Consider the following 16,429-nt stretch of genomic DNA (forward strand, 5'->3'; position numbering starts at 1 on the left):
TTTACAGGATACACTGTTTAAAGAGAAAGGCAAGATGAAGGAAAGTGTACAGAGTAGCCATCCATTTTTGTGTAATATACTATGTGAAAACAAAAACAAAAACCTGGGCTGGGGGAAAGAGAAGTGGGAGTTAGTGTTTAATGGGGACAGTTTCAGTTGAGGAAGATGAAAAGGTTCTGGAGATGGATGGCAGCGATGGCTGAACAATAATGTGGATGTACTTAATGCCACAGAATTATACACTTAAAAATGGTTAAAATGGTAGAGTTTGTTATATGTATTTTGCCACAATAAAAAAAAAAAAACCCCAACAATTTGTAATGCACCTTTACGTCAACATAAAAGTAGAGAAAGGTATAAAATACACATCAGACTTTAAAATGGATTCCCTTGGTTTGGGGGAAGAGGGAAGGCCTAGGGGTAAGCAAAAAAACCCAAAATGCCTCAAAACACAATACTGTCTTAAAAAAAACTCTGCACAATGAAAACAGCATGCACGTGAATCAACATGGGAAAGGACCGCCACCAATACGGTAATGATGAATAATGGTTACCTTCAGGTGATTTTTGATTTTCTTCTTTATGCTTTTCTTTTTGAATATTTTTTAATGAACAAAATAAAAGCCCCACAATGAAACTGTAGCAGACTGCTAGTTGTTTCCCAATATTCATCTTTCCCTTTTCCCTCAGAAAGAAGACTCCTAAATTTTAACGGGACCCCTTGGCTACCTGGAATAAAGACTACAAAATCCAGCCTTACAGCCAGGTGTGGACACATGGTGAACTTCTGGCCAATAAAATGTAAAAACAGTGTGTTTACTGGACTTTGGGGAAGTGTCTTAAATAGAAAGAGCATCCCTCCTTTACTTCTTCTTCCCTCCTGGAATGTGGACGTGATGGTCTTATCCTCAGCACCCATATTAGGCCATGAGGATAAAGGGCAAAACCTAGCAATGGTGGAACAAAGAGCAGGAAGCAATCTGGGATGCAGAAGACCGCAGAATCCTGGTCTGCCTAGGTCCAGGATAGTACACGAGAGACAGGGAAACTTCTATTGTGTTAATTCGGGTCTCTCAGATACATGCAGCTCTATAATTATTAGATGAGACAAGTACTTATTGATTGCAGGTGTGAAAAGCAATACAGTTGGCCCTTGAACAACAAACGTTTGGAGTACGTGGGACCACTCGTACGAATCTTTTTCAACAGTAAATACTACAGTACTACACGATCCATGGATGGTTGAATCCGTGGATGTGGAAACACAGATATGGAGGAATCGCTAGTACAGAGGGCCAACTGTAAGTGATACGTGGATACACAGGGTCGGCACCCCCCTCCCCATGTTGTTCAAGGATCAACTGTATAGCAGAGAGGTTAAGTGCTCCGCCTCTAAGTTGCAATATCTGGATCTGAGGCCCAGCTCTCCTACTTCCTGACTGGGTGACCTTAGGCAAGACTCTTAACCTCTCTAGGCCTCCATTTCCTCAACAGTTAAAATAGGGATAACAGGGCTTCCCTGGTGCGACAGTGGTTAAGAATCGGCCTGCCAATGCAGGGGACACGGGTTCAAGTCCTGGTCCGGGAAGATCCCACATGCCGCAGAGCAACTAAGCCCGTGTGCCATAACTACTGAGCCCGCGCTCTAGAGCCCGTGAGTCACAACTACTGAGCCCATGTGCCACAACTACTGAAGCCCGTACGCCTGAAGCCTGCACTCCGCAACGAGAAGCCACCGCCATGAGAAGCCCACGCACCACAACGAAGAGTAGTCCCTGCTCGCTGCAACTAGAGAAAGCCACGCACAGCAACAAAGAACCAAAGCAGCCAAAAATAAATAAATGAAAAAAAAAAAAAGGGATAACAACACTTCTTATCTCGTAGGCTTGTCTACAAGCATTAAATGCACTGATATGTACACACACACGATATAATACATCATCTAGAATGGAGCCTGGTACATACAGTAAGTGTTTTAGAAGTGTTAGCTATTATTGTTATTTTCATCATAGGAAAAAGGCATACCAAAAACTTCAGAATGGAAAAACACTACAAGAGAATTCTAGCGTGAGTGGGTGCCTCCCTGCTGAGCCCCAAACCACGCCAAAGGGCAGCATCAGGCACAGGGACCTGCCTCTGCCTGGACAAGCCATGGAGCCCTGGGGTCCGGGGTCTCAGGGGCCATGGCCCAGCTGAGCTATCTGCTGCCTCCCACCACCCCAGGAGGTCCCTGATGCACATGGCTGGGGAAGGTCTGGAACTGGCCATTCCTGGGGACCCCTCCATTTCCAAGGGAGGCTCCCATTTTAGTAAATATGCCAAGGGAGAGTGTGTGAGCAAGGACACCCACAGGCAGCTGTGCCCCGGCTTAGCGTGTGGCCTGCAGGGGGCCCACGCACTCCGGGCTCCTGGGTCTCCGTGTGTGAGACGAGGCAGACTGGACTGGACTTTCTGTAGGATTCCAGATCCCCAGTTCCCTGAAGAACATCTGCTCACCGTGGGCCCTCCATCCCCACATCCCAGACCAGGAAGCCCTGCCCTAGGACACCAGGGCTGGCCCTCACCTAATGCTCATATCCTCACTCCCACCCCAAGTAGGCATTCTACATTCACGGGGAAATTTTAAGTGTATGAAAAGACATACGACAACTCTCCCACCCACCCCGCCCTCCACTCCAGCTAACCACTGGTATAGTTGGAGGAAGTGCTGAAAACCACGGGCTCTACCCTCTACTCTCAAAACAGGCCATTCTCATGCAATCTGCTTGATGCTTCAGAGAGCTCACAGGCCCCTGGAAACAAACCCTGAATCCCATCTAAGAACTCCAGATGGAGACGGTCTTCCAGCACCCACCGGGACTGATTTTTGGTGGCGCCTGGTCCTGAGGAAGGAAATTAGCCTGCACTGTGGCTGTATTCAAAACGTCTATCTGAAGGAAGCTCCCTTATGTACTGACGTGGAAAGATTTCTAACGTATAGTGTTAATGAAAAAAAAAAATCAAGGTGTAGAACTGTGTAAAATAGGCTACCTCTTATGTAAAAATGAAGGGAAAGATAAAAATAATCTTTATTCCTAGCTGCTTGAAGCACGAAAAGAAGAAACTGATATATAAGAAAATTCTAAGTCCTTATTGGACACGGAGGCGGGGGGAGGGGAGGGAGTGGCACGGTGAAGAGAAAGGAGGGGCTCCACGGATGAAGAAACCCAGTCCCAGATAGATCCCCCTGCGCCCTCCCAGCAGCTCCCCGGGGCCTCACTCAGAGGCCAGGCTTCCAGAAGGCAGGCCCTGTGCTCCCGGTACCTGGGAACGGTCACATGCATCTGCGTGTAAAAGGATCTGCACCAGCCGCTCTCAAAGGCACAGCCTGTGTGACTTCACTTACAGGAGGGACCCAGAGCAGTCAAATTCACAGAAATGAAGGGAGAATGGCGGTGGCCAGGGGCCGGGGGTAGGAGGGAGAATCGAGGAGTTAGTGTTTAACGGGTACAGAGTTTCAGTTTGGGGAAGATGAAGAAGTTCTGGAGATAGATGGTCTGATGGTTGCACAACAATGTCAGTATACTTAATGCCACTGGGTGGTGCACTCAGAGATAGTTAAAATGCTAAATTTTATGTAATGCAGACGTTGTGGCTGAGTTGTGTCCCGCCCCGCTCCAAATTCATGTGTTGCACTTCTAAATAGGGCCTTTAAAGGGGTGGCTAAGGCTAAGTGAGGTCATTACTTAGGGTGGGCCCTAATCCAGTCTGACTGCTGCCCATATAGGAAGGGGCGATTAGGACACAGACAACACAGAAGAAAGACCATGTGAAGACAGTTAGACGGCCAGCTACAAGCCAAGGAGAGAGGCCTCGGAGGAAACCAGACATCCTGACACCTTAATCTCAGACTTCCAGCCCCCAGAATTATGAGAAAGTAAAAAGGTCTCCAGCAGTACAGTAATGATGGTAATCCTCAGTGCTTCTTTCCTTTCCTCTTTTTAAAAAAAAATTTGTTTGTTTGTTTGGCTGTGCCACATGGCTTGCGGGATCTCAGTTCCCCGACTAGGGATCGAACCAGTGCCCCCTGCAGTTGAAGCATGGAGTCCTAACCACTGGACTGCCAGAGAATTTCCTCCCTTCCTCTTTATGCTTTTCTTACTTGAACTTGTTTCAATGAACAAAACCAAAGCTACATCTGCTCACCTGAACAGCACGCCTTTGATGACCTGCCAGGCATTGGGTGCTGGCTGGGGCGGTGGGTTCTGGGGCTGGGTCTCCGCCGGCGGGTCCCTCCCGATGCTGCCATTGCTAGTCACCTGCAGGGACAGAGGCCAGGGTGAGGAGGGAGGATGCACCCTGAGGCGCCAAGGCTGTTGTAGGCACCACCACGTGCCGAGGCCCAGTAAGGGCTGACCACAGAGAGGGCGCCTGGCCTATCCTGGGGGTCAGGGAGGGGTCCTAGAGGAGGAGACAGCAGAGCTGAGCCCTAAATCATAACCAGTTGGCTGGTGCAGAGGAGGCAATGAGGGAAGCAGCAGGTGCAGACAGGAAGGTGAGAGAGACAGTCTGACTCCGAGGATGGGCCAATGCACCCTGGGGCTGGAGCCCAGGATGCAAGGAGATGGCTACTGGGGACAACGTAGAAGGGGTTAGGTGGCAGGTGTCAGATTCTGCAAGGCTTGGGTTTATCTGAAAGGTCCTTCCGTGGGCAAACAATTCTTGACGCCTCCTCTGTGGCCAGCCCTGTGGGGGGCCCATCCCTCCAGGGGCTCTGGATCTAGCAGGTGAGACAGACACAGAAAAACACAATCAGATCGTGAGCCACACAGAGGTGTGTGAGATGTACACAGCACAGACCACCCCGTGAGGCCAGAACTAGGAACACCGCCATTTGGCAGCCGAGCAAACGGCGGCTCAGGGAGCCTAAGCCATTTGTCTGGGTCACTCAGGAAGGATGATGGCAGCACGATGACAGGAGTGTGGGCAGGCCAGGGAGTCAGGCAGGACTTCCCAAAGAAACAATCTTCATTCAGAAACAGAAGCTCAGAAGTGGAGAATTTCAGGATGTCAGGTTGGAAGGGCCCGAGATGGGGAAATTCTTCCTGCCCCTCTCTTTGCACCTGCTGGCTCCCCTGTCTTGCCCTCTTCCCTCCCGCCAGTTGTCCCCTCACCCTCCAGCTTTTAAGAGACAGGACCAGGGCTTCCCTGGTGGTGCAGTGGTTGAGAGTCCACCTGCCGATGCAGGAGACACGGGTTCGTGCCCTGGTCCGGGAAGATCCTACATGCCGCGGAGTGGCTGGGCCCGTGAGCCATGGCCGCTGAGCCTGTGCGTCTGGAGCCTGTGCTCCACAACGGGAGAGGCCACAACGGTGAGAGGCCGGCGTACCGCCAAAAAAAAATAATAGAGAGAGACAGGACCCAGGACTGTCATAATGGCTGTTAGGTGGGAGTATTGCCCAGCCCAGGGCTGGCAGAGAGCAGGGGTTCAATGAACACCCAGGGCATCAACAAACACTCTCTGAAGGGCTTGCCCTGAACACTCAGGCCACCAATCCACCCATTCCTGGGCCTCCCCAGTCCCCCGACTCCTGCTCCAAGCCCGCTCCTCTGCAACGTCTTCTGTCAGCTTCAAATGCCCCCAAGAGTAGGGACAGAGGCTCCCAAAGCCAGATGAGGCTGCCACGAAGCTGAGGCCAGCATTTGTTAAAGGCGTCATTTGTCACTTCCTGTCCCCTTCACCAGCAAGAGCTCTTCCCTTTCACCTCCCAAGTGCAGAAGAGCACTGTGGTAAAAGGTGGGGCTCTGGGGTCTGACAGACCTGGGCTGTGGACCGGTCCCATGGTCCCTGGCTGTGAGAGCTTGGGTGTGTCACTTCCCTCTCTGGCTCTTCAGCTCTCTGACCCAAGGGCCAGGCTGTGATCATACCAGCTCGTTTAGGGTAGAACAGATTTCCTCTGTGTGTCGATAAAAGTAACTCCCGAGTACCTACTGTGCGCCAGGCCCGTGCTGGGCAGCAGGGTCAGTGGTAGCCACACAGCTCTGGGGTCTCTGCCCTCCCAGAGCTCAGGGTCTAGAGGGAAAGGTGCCGGCAGAACAGTTAACAGGATAATTAACAAAGGTAAACAGGAAAGTGTTCCAGGGGAAACAAGCAGAGGGGGTGACCGGGTGGTTAGGGAGGCCTCCCGAGGAGCTGTCTTTGACATTTGGGTGAAGGGTATCTAAGGGAGAGAAGAGGTGTGGGCAAAGGTTTGGCTGAGGGGCGGGCGAGGTCGAATAGGCACAGGGCCCCCTTGTTCAGGGCTGGCCTCGCTCCTGAGAGCACTGGGTGGAGGGGGGCAAGCAAGGGTTTGCAGCAGGTCTGAGCTGATTCTGGATCAAGAAAAGGAAGCTTGAGGCTGGGCAGGGATTTGAACCCACGTCTGGCTGGCTCCCAGGTCTGTTCTCTTACCTGCAATGGTGGACAAGCTGGCTGGAAAGCCTCCCAGGGAAATGCAAAGGAAAGCCAAATGCAAAGGTGCCACTTCACTAGGATGCCCGTAATCAAAAAGATGGACAATCACAAGTGCTGGCGAGGACGTGGAGAAACTGAAAGAGCTATACACTGCTGGTGGGAGAAATGGAGCGGCTGCTTTGAAAAATACGCAGCTACTTAAAAAGCTAAATGTGCCCCTGCCATCCGAACCAGCGATCCCACTCCGAGGTCTCTGCCTCCGAGAAACGAGAACTCTGCGTCCACACAAAAGCTTATACGCAAATGTTCATAGCAGTGTTACTTGTAAAGCCAGAAACAACCCAAAAGTCTTTCGATGAATGACCGGTGACGGATCTGCACAATGGAATACTACTGAGCAATAAGAAGGGACACTGCTGGGGGCAGAGAGAGTGCAAAAGGGAACAAGGGAGTGTTTTGCAGGGATGGGAGTGTTCTCAGACCACACGGTGGTGGTGACTGTACCGCACAACTGCGTAAGTGCTGAAAGCCACTGAACTCTACACTGACAACAGGTGAATGTTACGGTATCTAAATTACACTTCAATAGAAAGGTAACCTTCCTGTGGCTCCACTTCCCTCAGAGTACAGGCAAAGTGGTCACCATGGCCTCTGAGGCCTGGCATGATCCTCTGTGCCCATCTGCTCTCCCCCCTCCCCCCTCAGTCACCAGTTCCAGCCACATCAGCCTCCCTGCTGCTCCCTCATCACACCTGTTCCACCTCAGGGCCTTTGCACTGGCTGTTCTCTTTACCTGAAAGGCTTTCCCCCACCATATGTGACTCCCTCCCTCATCTCCTTTAGGTCTTTGTTCAAATGTCACCTCCTCAGAAAGCCCTTCCCAGACCACTGTATTTAAATGGCAACCTCCTACCCACCCCTCTCTCTTCCTATGCTCCTCCCCACCTTTAGTTCTGCCCATGGCACTTAGCACCATCCAAACCGCTGTATATTTTTCTTATTTACCTTGTTCACTGTCCCTGTCCCCAACCCCACCCCACACCCCACACCCAGCCCTCAACAAATACATGGGCTCCAAGAGGGCAGGGCCTCTGTTCTGTTCATAGCCGTGTGCCAGCATCAGCATGGGGACTAGCATTTAGTGGGGACTCAACCCACGTTAGCTGAAGCAATGATTACCAGAGCTGTGGGCCTGGTGTCTGAGTCCCTGCCTGAAGGAGGAGCAGGCTGGCTGGGGCAGATTGCTGAGGGTCTGCACATGAGCCAGGAGAGGGCAGCAGTGGCTGCGGAGGCTGCAGTGACTAAGAAGCAGTTCCTGCTCTTGCACCCATGAGCCCACTCTCACACACAATCCCCAGAACACCCACTAAGGGGCCCAGGAAGCAGCTGAGGCCATGAGACTGGGCCGGGGCTGGGAGGAAGTCAGGGCATCCTCCCTGACTGCCTGGATCCACCATGGGAATTCCACCTCAGCCCAGCCTCTGCCTCAAGACCCATTCATTCCACTAACGCTGAGGGCTTGCTCTGTGCCTGGTCCTGAGCTGGGAAGCGCTGGGCACACAGTGGTGGCCAAGACAGTTCCTGCTGTACCCTCCAGGGGCTCCCAGTCCACTGGAGGAGACAGACAGTGACAACCCAGAGCGGGCAGGGCTGGGACAGAGGAGCCCAGGGACTGTTGGAGCCCTGACCCAGTCTGAGAGGGTCAGAGAGGCTTCCTAGGGGAGAGAACACCTGAGATGCACAGGACTAATAAGGATCAGGCAGGTAAAAAGAAACATGGGCAAAGGCTACGAGGTGGAGAGAGAGCGCAAGGCACACTCCTGGAAATAAAAGAGCTTCACAGTGGCTGACGCTCCTCTTGTCCAGTGACTCAAGCAGGGACAATTCTGCCCCCCAGGGGACATTTAGCAACATCTGGAGACATTTTTAGTTGTCACAACTGGGGAAGGAGATGTGTGTGCTACTGATATCTAGCATGGCCAGGGATGCTGCTAAACATCCTACAATGCACAAGACGGCCCCCTACCACGAAGAATTATCCAACCCCAAATGTCAATAGTGCTGAGGTTGAGAAATCCTAGCCCAGTCTGAGGAAAAAGGGCAGATCATGCAAAGCCTTGATCTACCAAAGAATTTGTACTTAATCCTGAGAGCAAAGGAATAAGTCTTGAAAGATTTTAAGCAGAAGTGGGACAAGAGGAGATCTTGTGGGGGAGGGGTCCTCTGTAAGCTCAGGGCAATCAGGGCACCCTGAGCCCTAGTCTCTCTGATCACCCCCCACCCAATAATCAACAGAAACGCAGAGGGGGAAAAGACCTTCTTTCAGCGAGACTAGGAAGCCCCTAAAGATAGAGACAAACATTTCCTAGGGCTGCCCCCAGGGCCAGGCCCTGGCTGAAGACGCTGAAAAGATCCAGACCAGGGATGCTGGCTCTGTCACATCACACAAATCTCACCCTAGTGTCCTCCCCAGGTGATATTATTTGCTCCTCCTCTGGGCTCCCTCACTTTCTGACACAGACTTTTTGTCACCATCCTTGTCATCCAGGATTATAATTCTTTGTTTACACACCAGTCTTCTCTCTCACTCCACTGATGAAGGGACATGGCTGGAGCCATCTTCATGGCCCATCACAGGGCTGGCCCTCCTGTCCAATCCCTCCATTTACCACTGGAGAAATGAAGGGGGTAAGGAACTTTCCAAGGTCACAGAGTGTCAGCTTCAGCTTCGTTTTCCCCTCCCAACCTGCACTCTTCTCCCCTGTGCTGCCTCCCACGTGTCAGTGACATCCCAGTGGGTGGGTCGACAGCACCTCCCTGTCACTCCATCGATTCCCTAAACGTCTGAAGGGTGGCTGCCTGAACTAGTATGTTCTGCAACCTCAGTTTAGTTCAAGTGGCAATGGGTCAGAAGTCATCAGTACCAGGACGAATTCCGGCATAGGACTAGTTTATGCTGAAAATAAACCCATCTCAGTCCCGACCACCTTGCTTCAGCAACGGCTGGTAAGTTCTACAGGGAATGGATCCCAGATCTAACCTGGGTGACCTTCTGTAGGCGCCTCTGTCTGTTCCTTGGATTCCTGACTATAAAATGGGTCTGTCAGCCTCCACAGCGCGTGCCCTTATCCACAATGATTACCTGACTTCCCCAGAGTTAGAAAACTCCCAATCAATCAATCATTGCCCACACCTAGAGCACCCCGTGAACGCCAGCCCATTCTAGGAACTATCCTGCAGCCTGGAATCACGGAGTCGACAACCCAGGGCGCTTGGGTACAAGTCTGCGCCCCTCCGCGCCACTGTGTCCTCAGCTCGAGCAACGAGCCTGGTGGCCGCCCGGCGCGAGCATGCAGGGGACCCGGCGCGCGACACGGCCCCGCTCCCTACACTGTCCAGCCTCCCGGGCTGCCCGGCCCCACCTGGGCCCGGTATTCAAGGTCCCTATGGGCAAGGAGCCCCCAGTACACAGGATTCTGTGAAAAGAGGCAGGACACGCCCCGTGGGAGGCCCCCCGGGTGGGGAAGAGCCCCTCAGGCCCCTCTCGGCCTCCGTACCTGACCGGAGCTGCCTCCCCCGGCCGCCACTACGGCGCTGCCGGCCCCGTCCGCCTCCTGCGCGGCCGCCATCTTCCCGCTCCGGGTCCCCGCCCCCGCCGCCAGCCCCGCCCCGTCCCCGACGGCTCCAGCGCGATCGCGCGAGATTTCACGCTTTCCCCGACCTGCCGGCCACCGTAACCCGCAAGAGCGCCTCAGCCACGCCTCTCAGGAGCCGCTAAAGTCTATGAAAAGACCAAGCAGGCCACCGTACTCTCCGTCGCGTCGCAGCTCGTTTGTTTTCGCGTAAGAGACACACTGCATGCCCCGAACTCCCAAGGCTTTCTTGGCCAACATGTACGCTTCCCACAGCCTACGTTCTTTCTGCCCCCACGAATAACCCGCTTCTTCCAGTTATACGAGCCTCCTGGGTCATCCTGTCCACTTTGCCCCGCCTATTCTTTAAGTTCCAAGTTCTTGAGCTTTCCCGGCCACCGTATCTCTTAGAGATGCTCCACTTGAACCACGCCCTCCTGCGTTAAAGGAACCTTCCTGGCCTCCGCACCCAAGACTCGGAGGGCAGGATCTTTGGTCGGTGGCTTCGCTTTCAGACCCCTCTTCGTAACACAGCCCTTTCCTCCGACAAGTCTCCCTAGGTTATAGTTCTGTGCATTTAGTTACTACTTCAGTGTTCTCACGCCACCACACTTCCAAATCGGACCTTGTCAGCCCCTCCCTAAGCTTTCGGGCCGCCTAGTTTAATGCGCATGCGCGTTCCCTTAGCGGTCCGCTTTCTAGTAAACCTTGCGGCTATGGCCTCGGCTTCAAGGGCTCAAAGAACTCCGTACTTTTTCATTAGCTATCTTCCTACAGCTCCGGGCTTGGACACGTGTTGAAAGACCTTTGGCCCGGAGAAGGAATTATGGAGGCCCAGAGAGGACAGAAGGCTCAGCGGCTTTTAAACCTTCACCAATGAATTGGGTGGAAGTCTGACCTGGGTTCAGACCCTGGTTGTGCTACTGACCGACTAAATGATCCCGGACAAGTGACCTATCTCTTTGGGCTTCATTTTCTTCCTCTTTTATAAGCTAGGCATTATAATGGTACCCGCTATTCCTCTCCGCCTTTGCGCCGCCGGGTTATTGGGAAGACCCAGTGAAATCAAGAATATAAAACACCTGGCCCGGGTTCTCCGTGTGGGGCTAAGTGATCAGTATCACGCACTGTTATTATGAACTTTACATATTATCTGAAAAGGAGAGCAGGCTTTGCATAGAGATATTTTAATTATTTATTTATCATTTTACTGCCTATTGATAATCTTCCATTTTCCTCGCGGTCTCAGCTCAATAGTATTATCCCTCCTCCCTGGCCCCCAGACTGGGCGGGGCACCGCCTCCCAGTCCTCCTAGATCCCTGGACTCCCCACCCCCTCCCTGCCCACTTTGTGTCATCACTGACAGAGATGCGTGTGTCTCCAGCACTGTCCCAGGGCATGATTGCCGAGTGAAAGGATGAAACTTTGAGTGGGGAAGATGAATGAATTACCTCTGTGAACCAACACAAGGACAAGAAGAAACCTTGGAGAACTTCTTGGGACTACCCTGGTGGCGCAGTGGTTAAGAATCCGCCTACGAATGCAGGGGACACAGGTTCTAAGCCCTGGTCCGGGAAGATCCCAAGTGCTGCGGAGCAACTAAGCCCGCGTGCCGCAACTACTGAGCCTGTGCTCTAGAACCCGCGAACTCCAACTCCTGAAGCCCGCGCACCTAGAGCTGGTGCTCTGCAGCAAGAGAAGCCACCGCAGTGAGAAGCCCACGCACCCCAACGAAGAAGGCCCTCGCACAGCAACGAAGACCCAAGGCAGCCAAATTAATTAATTAGTTAATTAATTTTTTTAAAAAAAGAAAACTTGCCTGGTCCCCTTCTCTTACATACAACAATGATAGTAATAACGATTCTGTGGAATTGTAGACCCAGTCTTCAAGTCTAGGGATGAAATGAACATACTGATGAAGTCCCCCAGAAGATGGGCAGATTGAGATTTTTGTGGGCTTCTTTTTTAAAAGTACAAAATTACACGTACACATATAAATAGAGAACCACAGAAAGCCCAGGCAGGTGAGGGGCTTTGAAGCTCATCTTCTCCGGTTTCATTGTTACCCCATCTCTGCTCTCAGCTCTAGGTCCCCTAACAACCTCTCTCATATACCGCAGAGTCCTGATTTGTTGGAACACTAGAGGTTCTTAGCTAGACTGTGAGATGGGGCCCTTGTAAAGCCCTCCCCCATGTCTGCGGAGTGACCAAGTAAATTCTTCCATTCCTACTAACTGTTAAGTGAATCACAGGCCATACCCACACTGCGCTCCACTAGGGGACGCCCAACACCAACCAGAGGCTGGGATTTCAGGTTCTAAGGGGGCTGGGGACCTGAACTTCTGGGTCCTGAGGAGAATGGATTGGAGGTCTTGAGTTCTGGGGGAGGAGGAGTCTTGGGGCCTGGACTCCTGGGGTCCTGAAGGGAGTGGGACTGGGGTTGGGAGCCTGAGAAAGGAAGGCGGGGTCTGGGAGGTACACCAGGATTGGTTGGAAGCAGAACTGGCCTGGGCAGTGGTTTGGTTTGGCTTGAGTCTGTGGGAAACAAGTGGACAGAGCAGGGATTGTTCCTCCTGGGTTCCCCCCTCCCCATCACCCATTGGGCTTGGCAGTCTCAGCTCTTCCCAGGCCCTGGGGACTTGGGGGCATTTCTCACAACCCTTCCCCAAGGCCCCTGTTTTCTGCCAGATTCACAGCTGCCCAGCCCCAGAACCTGGGAAAACTGCCCCAAGAGTACTGAAAAGGCTGGCTGGAAGTTAATGCCAAGTCTGTTAGGAGAATAGAGGCCCCGCATCCTCAGAGGCCAATAGCCCCGCCCATAGGACTTGGCGGCCCAGGACCACTCTCTACTCCCTCCAGATGCAGGAGTCCAGGCTCTTAGCCCATCTAACCATGTGCCCCAGCACTGTCCTTTCTCAGACTGCAGGGCCTCTGCTCTTATTTGCACCCTGTGCTTTTGGCCTGTAATCCCCCACTGCCCAGATACCCTCTTCCATCTGCTCAGACCTGGGCGCCAAGTGAGTCCTCCCCTCCCCCTCCTTGCCATCAACAGTAGTCCTTACCACACTGCATTGTGACGCATGCCCGGTGACCAGCCCAGCTGGGTCCTCTAGAGGGCTCTCCCCGTGCCGCAACCCAAGGTAGCCGCCCCCAGACCTTGGACTCCTCACTTCCTCTCCTTTTCTTCATGGCCCGCGTTGCTGTCTCAAGTTATCTTATCCATGGGTCCTCTTGTTCATCCTCTGCCTTCCACCCGCTCAGCCTCTCTACGTGTGGCTCAGGATGGATCAGAGCTCCTGGCCCTGAGCAGGAGCTCAGGAAGTGTTATCACTATTGCTACTAAGAAGAGAACAGCTAAAAAGCATACCACAAAACGGTAATCAATAAAACCATGTGACGGACTTCCCTGGTGACGCAGTGGTTGGGAATCCGCCCGCCAATGCAGGGGACACGGGTTCAAGCCCTGGTCCAGGAAGATCCCACATGCCGCGGAGCAGCTAAGCCCGTGCGCCACACCTGCTGAGCCTGCGCTCTAGAGCCCACGAGCCACAACTACTGAAGCCCGCACACCTAGAGCCTGTGCTCTGCAACGAAGAGTAGCCCCTGCTCACCACAACTAGAGAAAGCCCACGCACAACTAAGACCCAACGCAGGCAAAAATAAATTAAAACAAACAAAAAACGTGTGAAACTGGGTCAGGACCCAATCAGTACGTTTTTGCGGGGGCCACGTGAGGGCAGGTCTTTTCCCTGCTGTGTCTCCAGCACCTGGTTGTGTCTCAACAAATACATGTGGGACAAATGTATAGGAACTGGCACAGAGCACAGCGTTTACAGTTCTGTCCTCTCGGGTCTCAGCCAACCTGGGCGCTGCCTTGCCACGCTCAGCAATGACTCATGGGCACCGCTCTCCCCTCTGCCACAGGGCCGCTGGACACCTCACTGCGGTGGCACATTCAAAGTGTCAGCCCAGGACCCGGACACGGCCAGGGTCCACTGCAGATTAGCTATATCCATTTATCATTTTACAAATGAGAAAGCCGGGAGTTCCCTGGTGGTCCAGTGGTTAAGACTCTGTGCTTCCACTTCAGGGGGCGTGGGTTCGATCCCTGGTCAGGGAACTAACATCCTGCATGCCACATAGTGTGGCCAAAAAAAAAAAAAAGCAGAGAAAGCCAGACCTCGGTGAGAGGCAGCCTCCAATTTCTGTTGTTATGATTATTCATTATTATTATTCACCTCTTTATTCCCATTGACCAGGTTAGGGCGATATACATAGAATAGACACTCAATGAATGTTGGCTGGACAGCATCAGATCCTCCATCTTGACCTTGAGGTCTCAGAAAAGCAACCATATCCAGAAGAATAAACTTGGCTTTTTTTTTTTTTTTTTATTGATAAGAAGTCAGGCTAGAGTTGGGAGCAGGATGCTGAGAGTCGCTAGGAAGTGGGGGTGGGGTATAGATCAGGGGACCCAAGGGGTTGCTGGGTTCTGGACTCCCCCCGAGATTGGGGGCCCAGCTGTCAATGTTCTCCCTTCAGCAGAGAAATGACCTGGTCAGTAAAAATCCCTGCATAGGTGGTCACAGCTGCCGTGCTTTTGCTGTATATGTCCCTGGGGAGAAAGGACAGAAGGACTGAGGAGGAGGGGCTGTGGGCTGGGGCTCCTGGGTCTGAGGGAGGAGGGGCTGGGGCCTGTGTCCTGTGGGAAAACGTGGCTAGAACCCAAACTCCTGGATCCCTAAGTAGGACAGGCCTGGCATCTCAGAATCCCGGGTTCTACTGGGACTGGGGGCTGGGAGCTGAGATCCCTGGGCCTTGAGATACCAGGTCCAGGTTTGAACCTGGACTCCTGAGTCTGAGGGAGAAGGGGCTGGGGGCTGGGAGTCCCTGTTCCTGGGGTGGGGGTGGGAGGCGGATGATACCTGATTTTCTCATCCATGGCGGGCAAGTATGTCTTCTTGTACAGCTTATGGGCAGCTGTCTTGGCTAGATCCCAGTAACCTAAGAGTGATTCCTGCACCTTGGTGAGCATGGCAGGACTGGCAGTCTCTTCTTGCTGGGGCACAGGGTCGCCCTGGACCTCTGCAGGAGGAGAGTGAGTTAGGGGAGCTGAGGGGCCTGCAGCAGGGGGAGAATGAGGCGGGGAAGAAGAGGAATGGACAGGGGCAGGGCCAGACAAGAATTGGGCTGGGAAGATGCTTGGGGCTCATCCCTCCCCTCATAGCCCCTCCTCTCCTACTGACCACACTCACCGAATCCCAACACCAGGAGGATGAGAAACAGAGCCAGGAAGTATCGGGTGCCCATGGTGTCAGGAGACCTGGAATGCTGAGGAGGGTGTGGGACAGGGCCACAGGAGGTGTCTAATCCTAGGGTCCCCTGCGCTCAGGGATACCAGCCTGGGACCCCCTCTCCCCCTCCCCCCGACCTGAGTCAAACCCCTAATGGCTTGACTTGGTTGACTTGGACCTCACTTCCTAACATTCTATGATGCTACTCCCGATGGCTGATTATAACATCTTAATTTTTTTTTTTTTTTTTTTGGCAGCCCTGTGCTCTTGCAGGATCTTAGTTCCCCGACCAGGAATTGAAACCCGGCCGCAGAAGTGAAAGCACCGAGTCCTAACCACTGGACTGGCAGGGAATACTCTAAATTCCATGATTCTATCACTGGAATCTAATATCTTGACTCTTGCAGTTTCTGCTCTAACAATCTTGGCCACCTCCTGCAGTCCCCCACCCGCCATGTCCCTCTCTTACCGGACTCTGGCAGGCTGTCCTCACCAGCTCCAATCAGGCAGAGAAAGGCTTTATAGCGCTTGAGGTCCACCCCTTCACAGCCACCACCCCGACCTCAACGCTTAGGCCAAAGTCCTGGCCAACAGAACTGCTTGTGGGGGGTGGGGGGGGAGGCTGCGGGCAGAGAGGGCAGTGACATCCCTGAGGTCAAGCCACAGGAAGCCTCCACTCTGAAGATTCACCGCTGAGAGAGACAGGCCGGGTGGGGAGTGTGGAGGTGATGGGGGCTCTGGGTGCCCACCAGGCATGAGGCCTGGGGTCTTCATCCAGTGGGAGGTGAACGCAGAGCGCTGAAGGAGGGGCCGCTGGAGGGGCTTGTTAACCCTGCCTGGTCTCCAGCCTTCACCCTCCACCCCGAACTGAGAAGCCTGAAGTCTTCCGCGCCGCCCACAAGCCTGCAGTGGTGGGTCTCAGCACTGGGGGAGCAGGGTCATTCCCCCCTCACCGGCCCCCACTCCTTCCCCCGCCCCCACTGTCGCTCCCCTGCCACGTGTGTCACTTCGTGTTGTCACTTCCTCTACTCCTTAACCTCTGGGGGGCAGATGGGGTGGGGTTATCTCT

At 53.3% G+C, this 16,429-nt stretch overlaps 2 protein-coding genes across 3 annotated transcripts in view; both read right to left on the bottom strand.

The window, feature by feature from the left end:
• CLPTM1 (CLPTM1 regulator of GABA type A receptor forward trafficking) overlaps window positions 1-10,081 on the bottom strand; it is a 28,358-nt gene extending 18,277 nt beyond the window's left edge. Inside the window, exons 1-2 of the mRNA XM_032613538.1 lie at window positions 9,991-10,081; window positions 4,186-4,298 (exon numbers count right to left, since the gene is read on the bottom strand). Coding sequence (XP_032469429.1) covers window positions 4,186-4,298; window positions 9,991-10,062 — 185 coding nt within the window. The 5' untranslated portion in view covers window positions 10,063-10,081. The remainder of the gene's footprint in view (window positions 1-4,185; window positions 4,299-9,990) is intronic.
• Window positions 10,082-14,454: 4,373 nt separating this feature from the next.
• Window positions 14,455-16,038, bottom strand: APOC2 (apolipoprotein C2). Of its 2 annotated transcripts, none has more exons than XM_032613953.1 (4): window positions 15,830-16,038; window positions 15,322-15,397; window positions 14,992-15,151; window positions 14,455-14,681 (listed from the first exon to the last, which is right to left on the bottom strand). In XM_032613953.1, exons 2-4 carry the CDS (start codon window positions 15,374-15,376, stop codon window positions 14,591-14,593), a joined length of 306 nt encoding a protein of 101 aa, XP_032469844.1. In that variant the 5' UTR covers window positions 15,377-15,397; window positions 15,830-16,038; the 3' UTR covers window positions 14,455-14,590. The 2 variants fall into 2 exon arrangements, with proteins under 2 accessions (XP_032469844.1, XP_032469845.1); XM_032613954.1 differs by having other exon boundaries at window positions 15,322-15,389; window positions 15,830-15,914.
• Window positions 16,039-16,429: the final 391 nt, after the last annotated feature.

This window comes from Phocoena sinus, chromosome 19, assembly GCF_008692025.1.
Source record: "Phocoena sinus isolate mPhoSin1 chromosome 19, mPhoSin1.pri, whole genome shotgun sequence".
Lineage (NCBI taxonomy): Eukaryota > Metazoa > Chordata > Mammalia > Artiodactyla > Phocoenidae > Phocoena > Phocoena sinus.

Coding starts and splice junctions, on each gene's coding strand:
- APOC2 (XM_032613953.1), bottom strand. CDS start 15,376: ATGGGCACCCGATACTTCCTGGCTCTGTTTCTCATCCTCCTGGTGTTG. Junction 15,152..15,321: donor CCTCCTGGTGTTGGGATTCG/GTGAGTGTGGTC, acceptor CTCCTCCTGCAG/AGGTCCAGGGCGACCCTGTG. Junction 14,682..14,991: donor GCCATGGATGAGAAAATCAG/GTATCATCCGCC, acceptor CTTTCTCCCCAG/GGACATATACAGCAAAAGCA.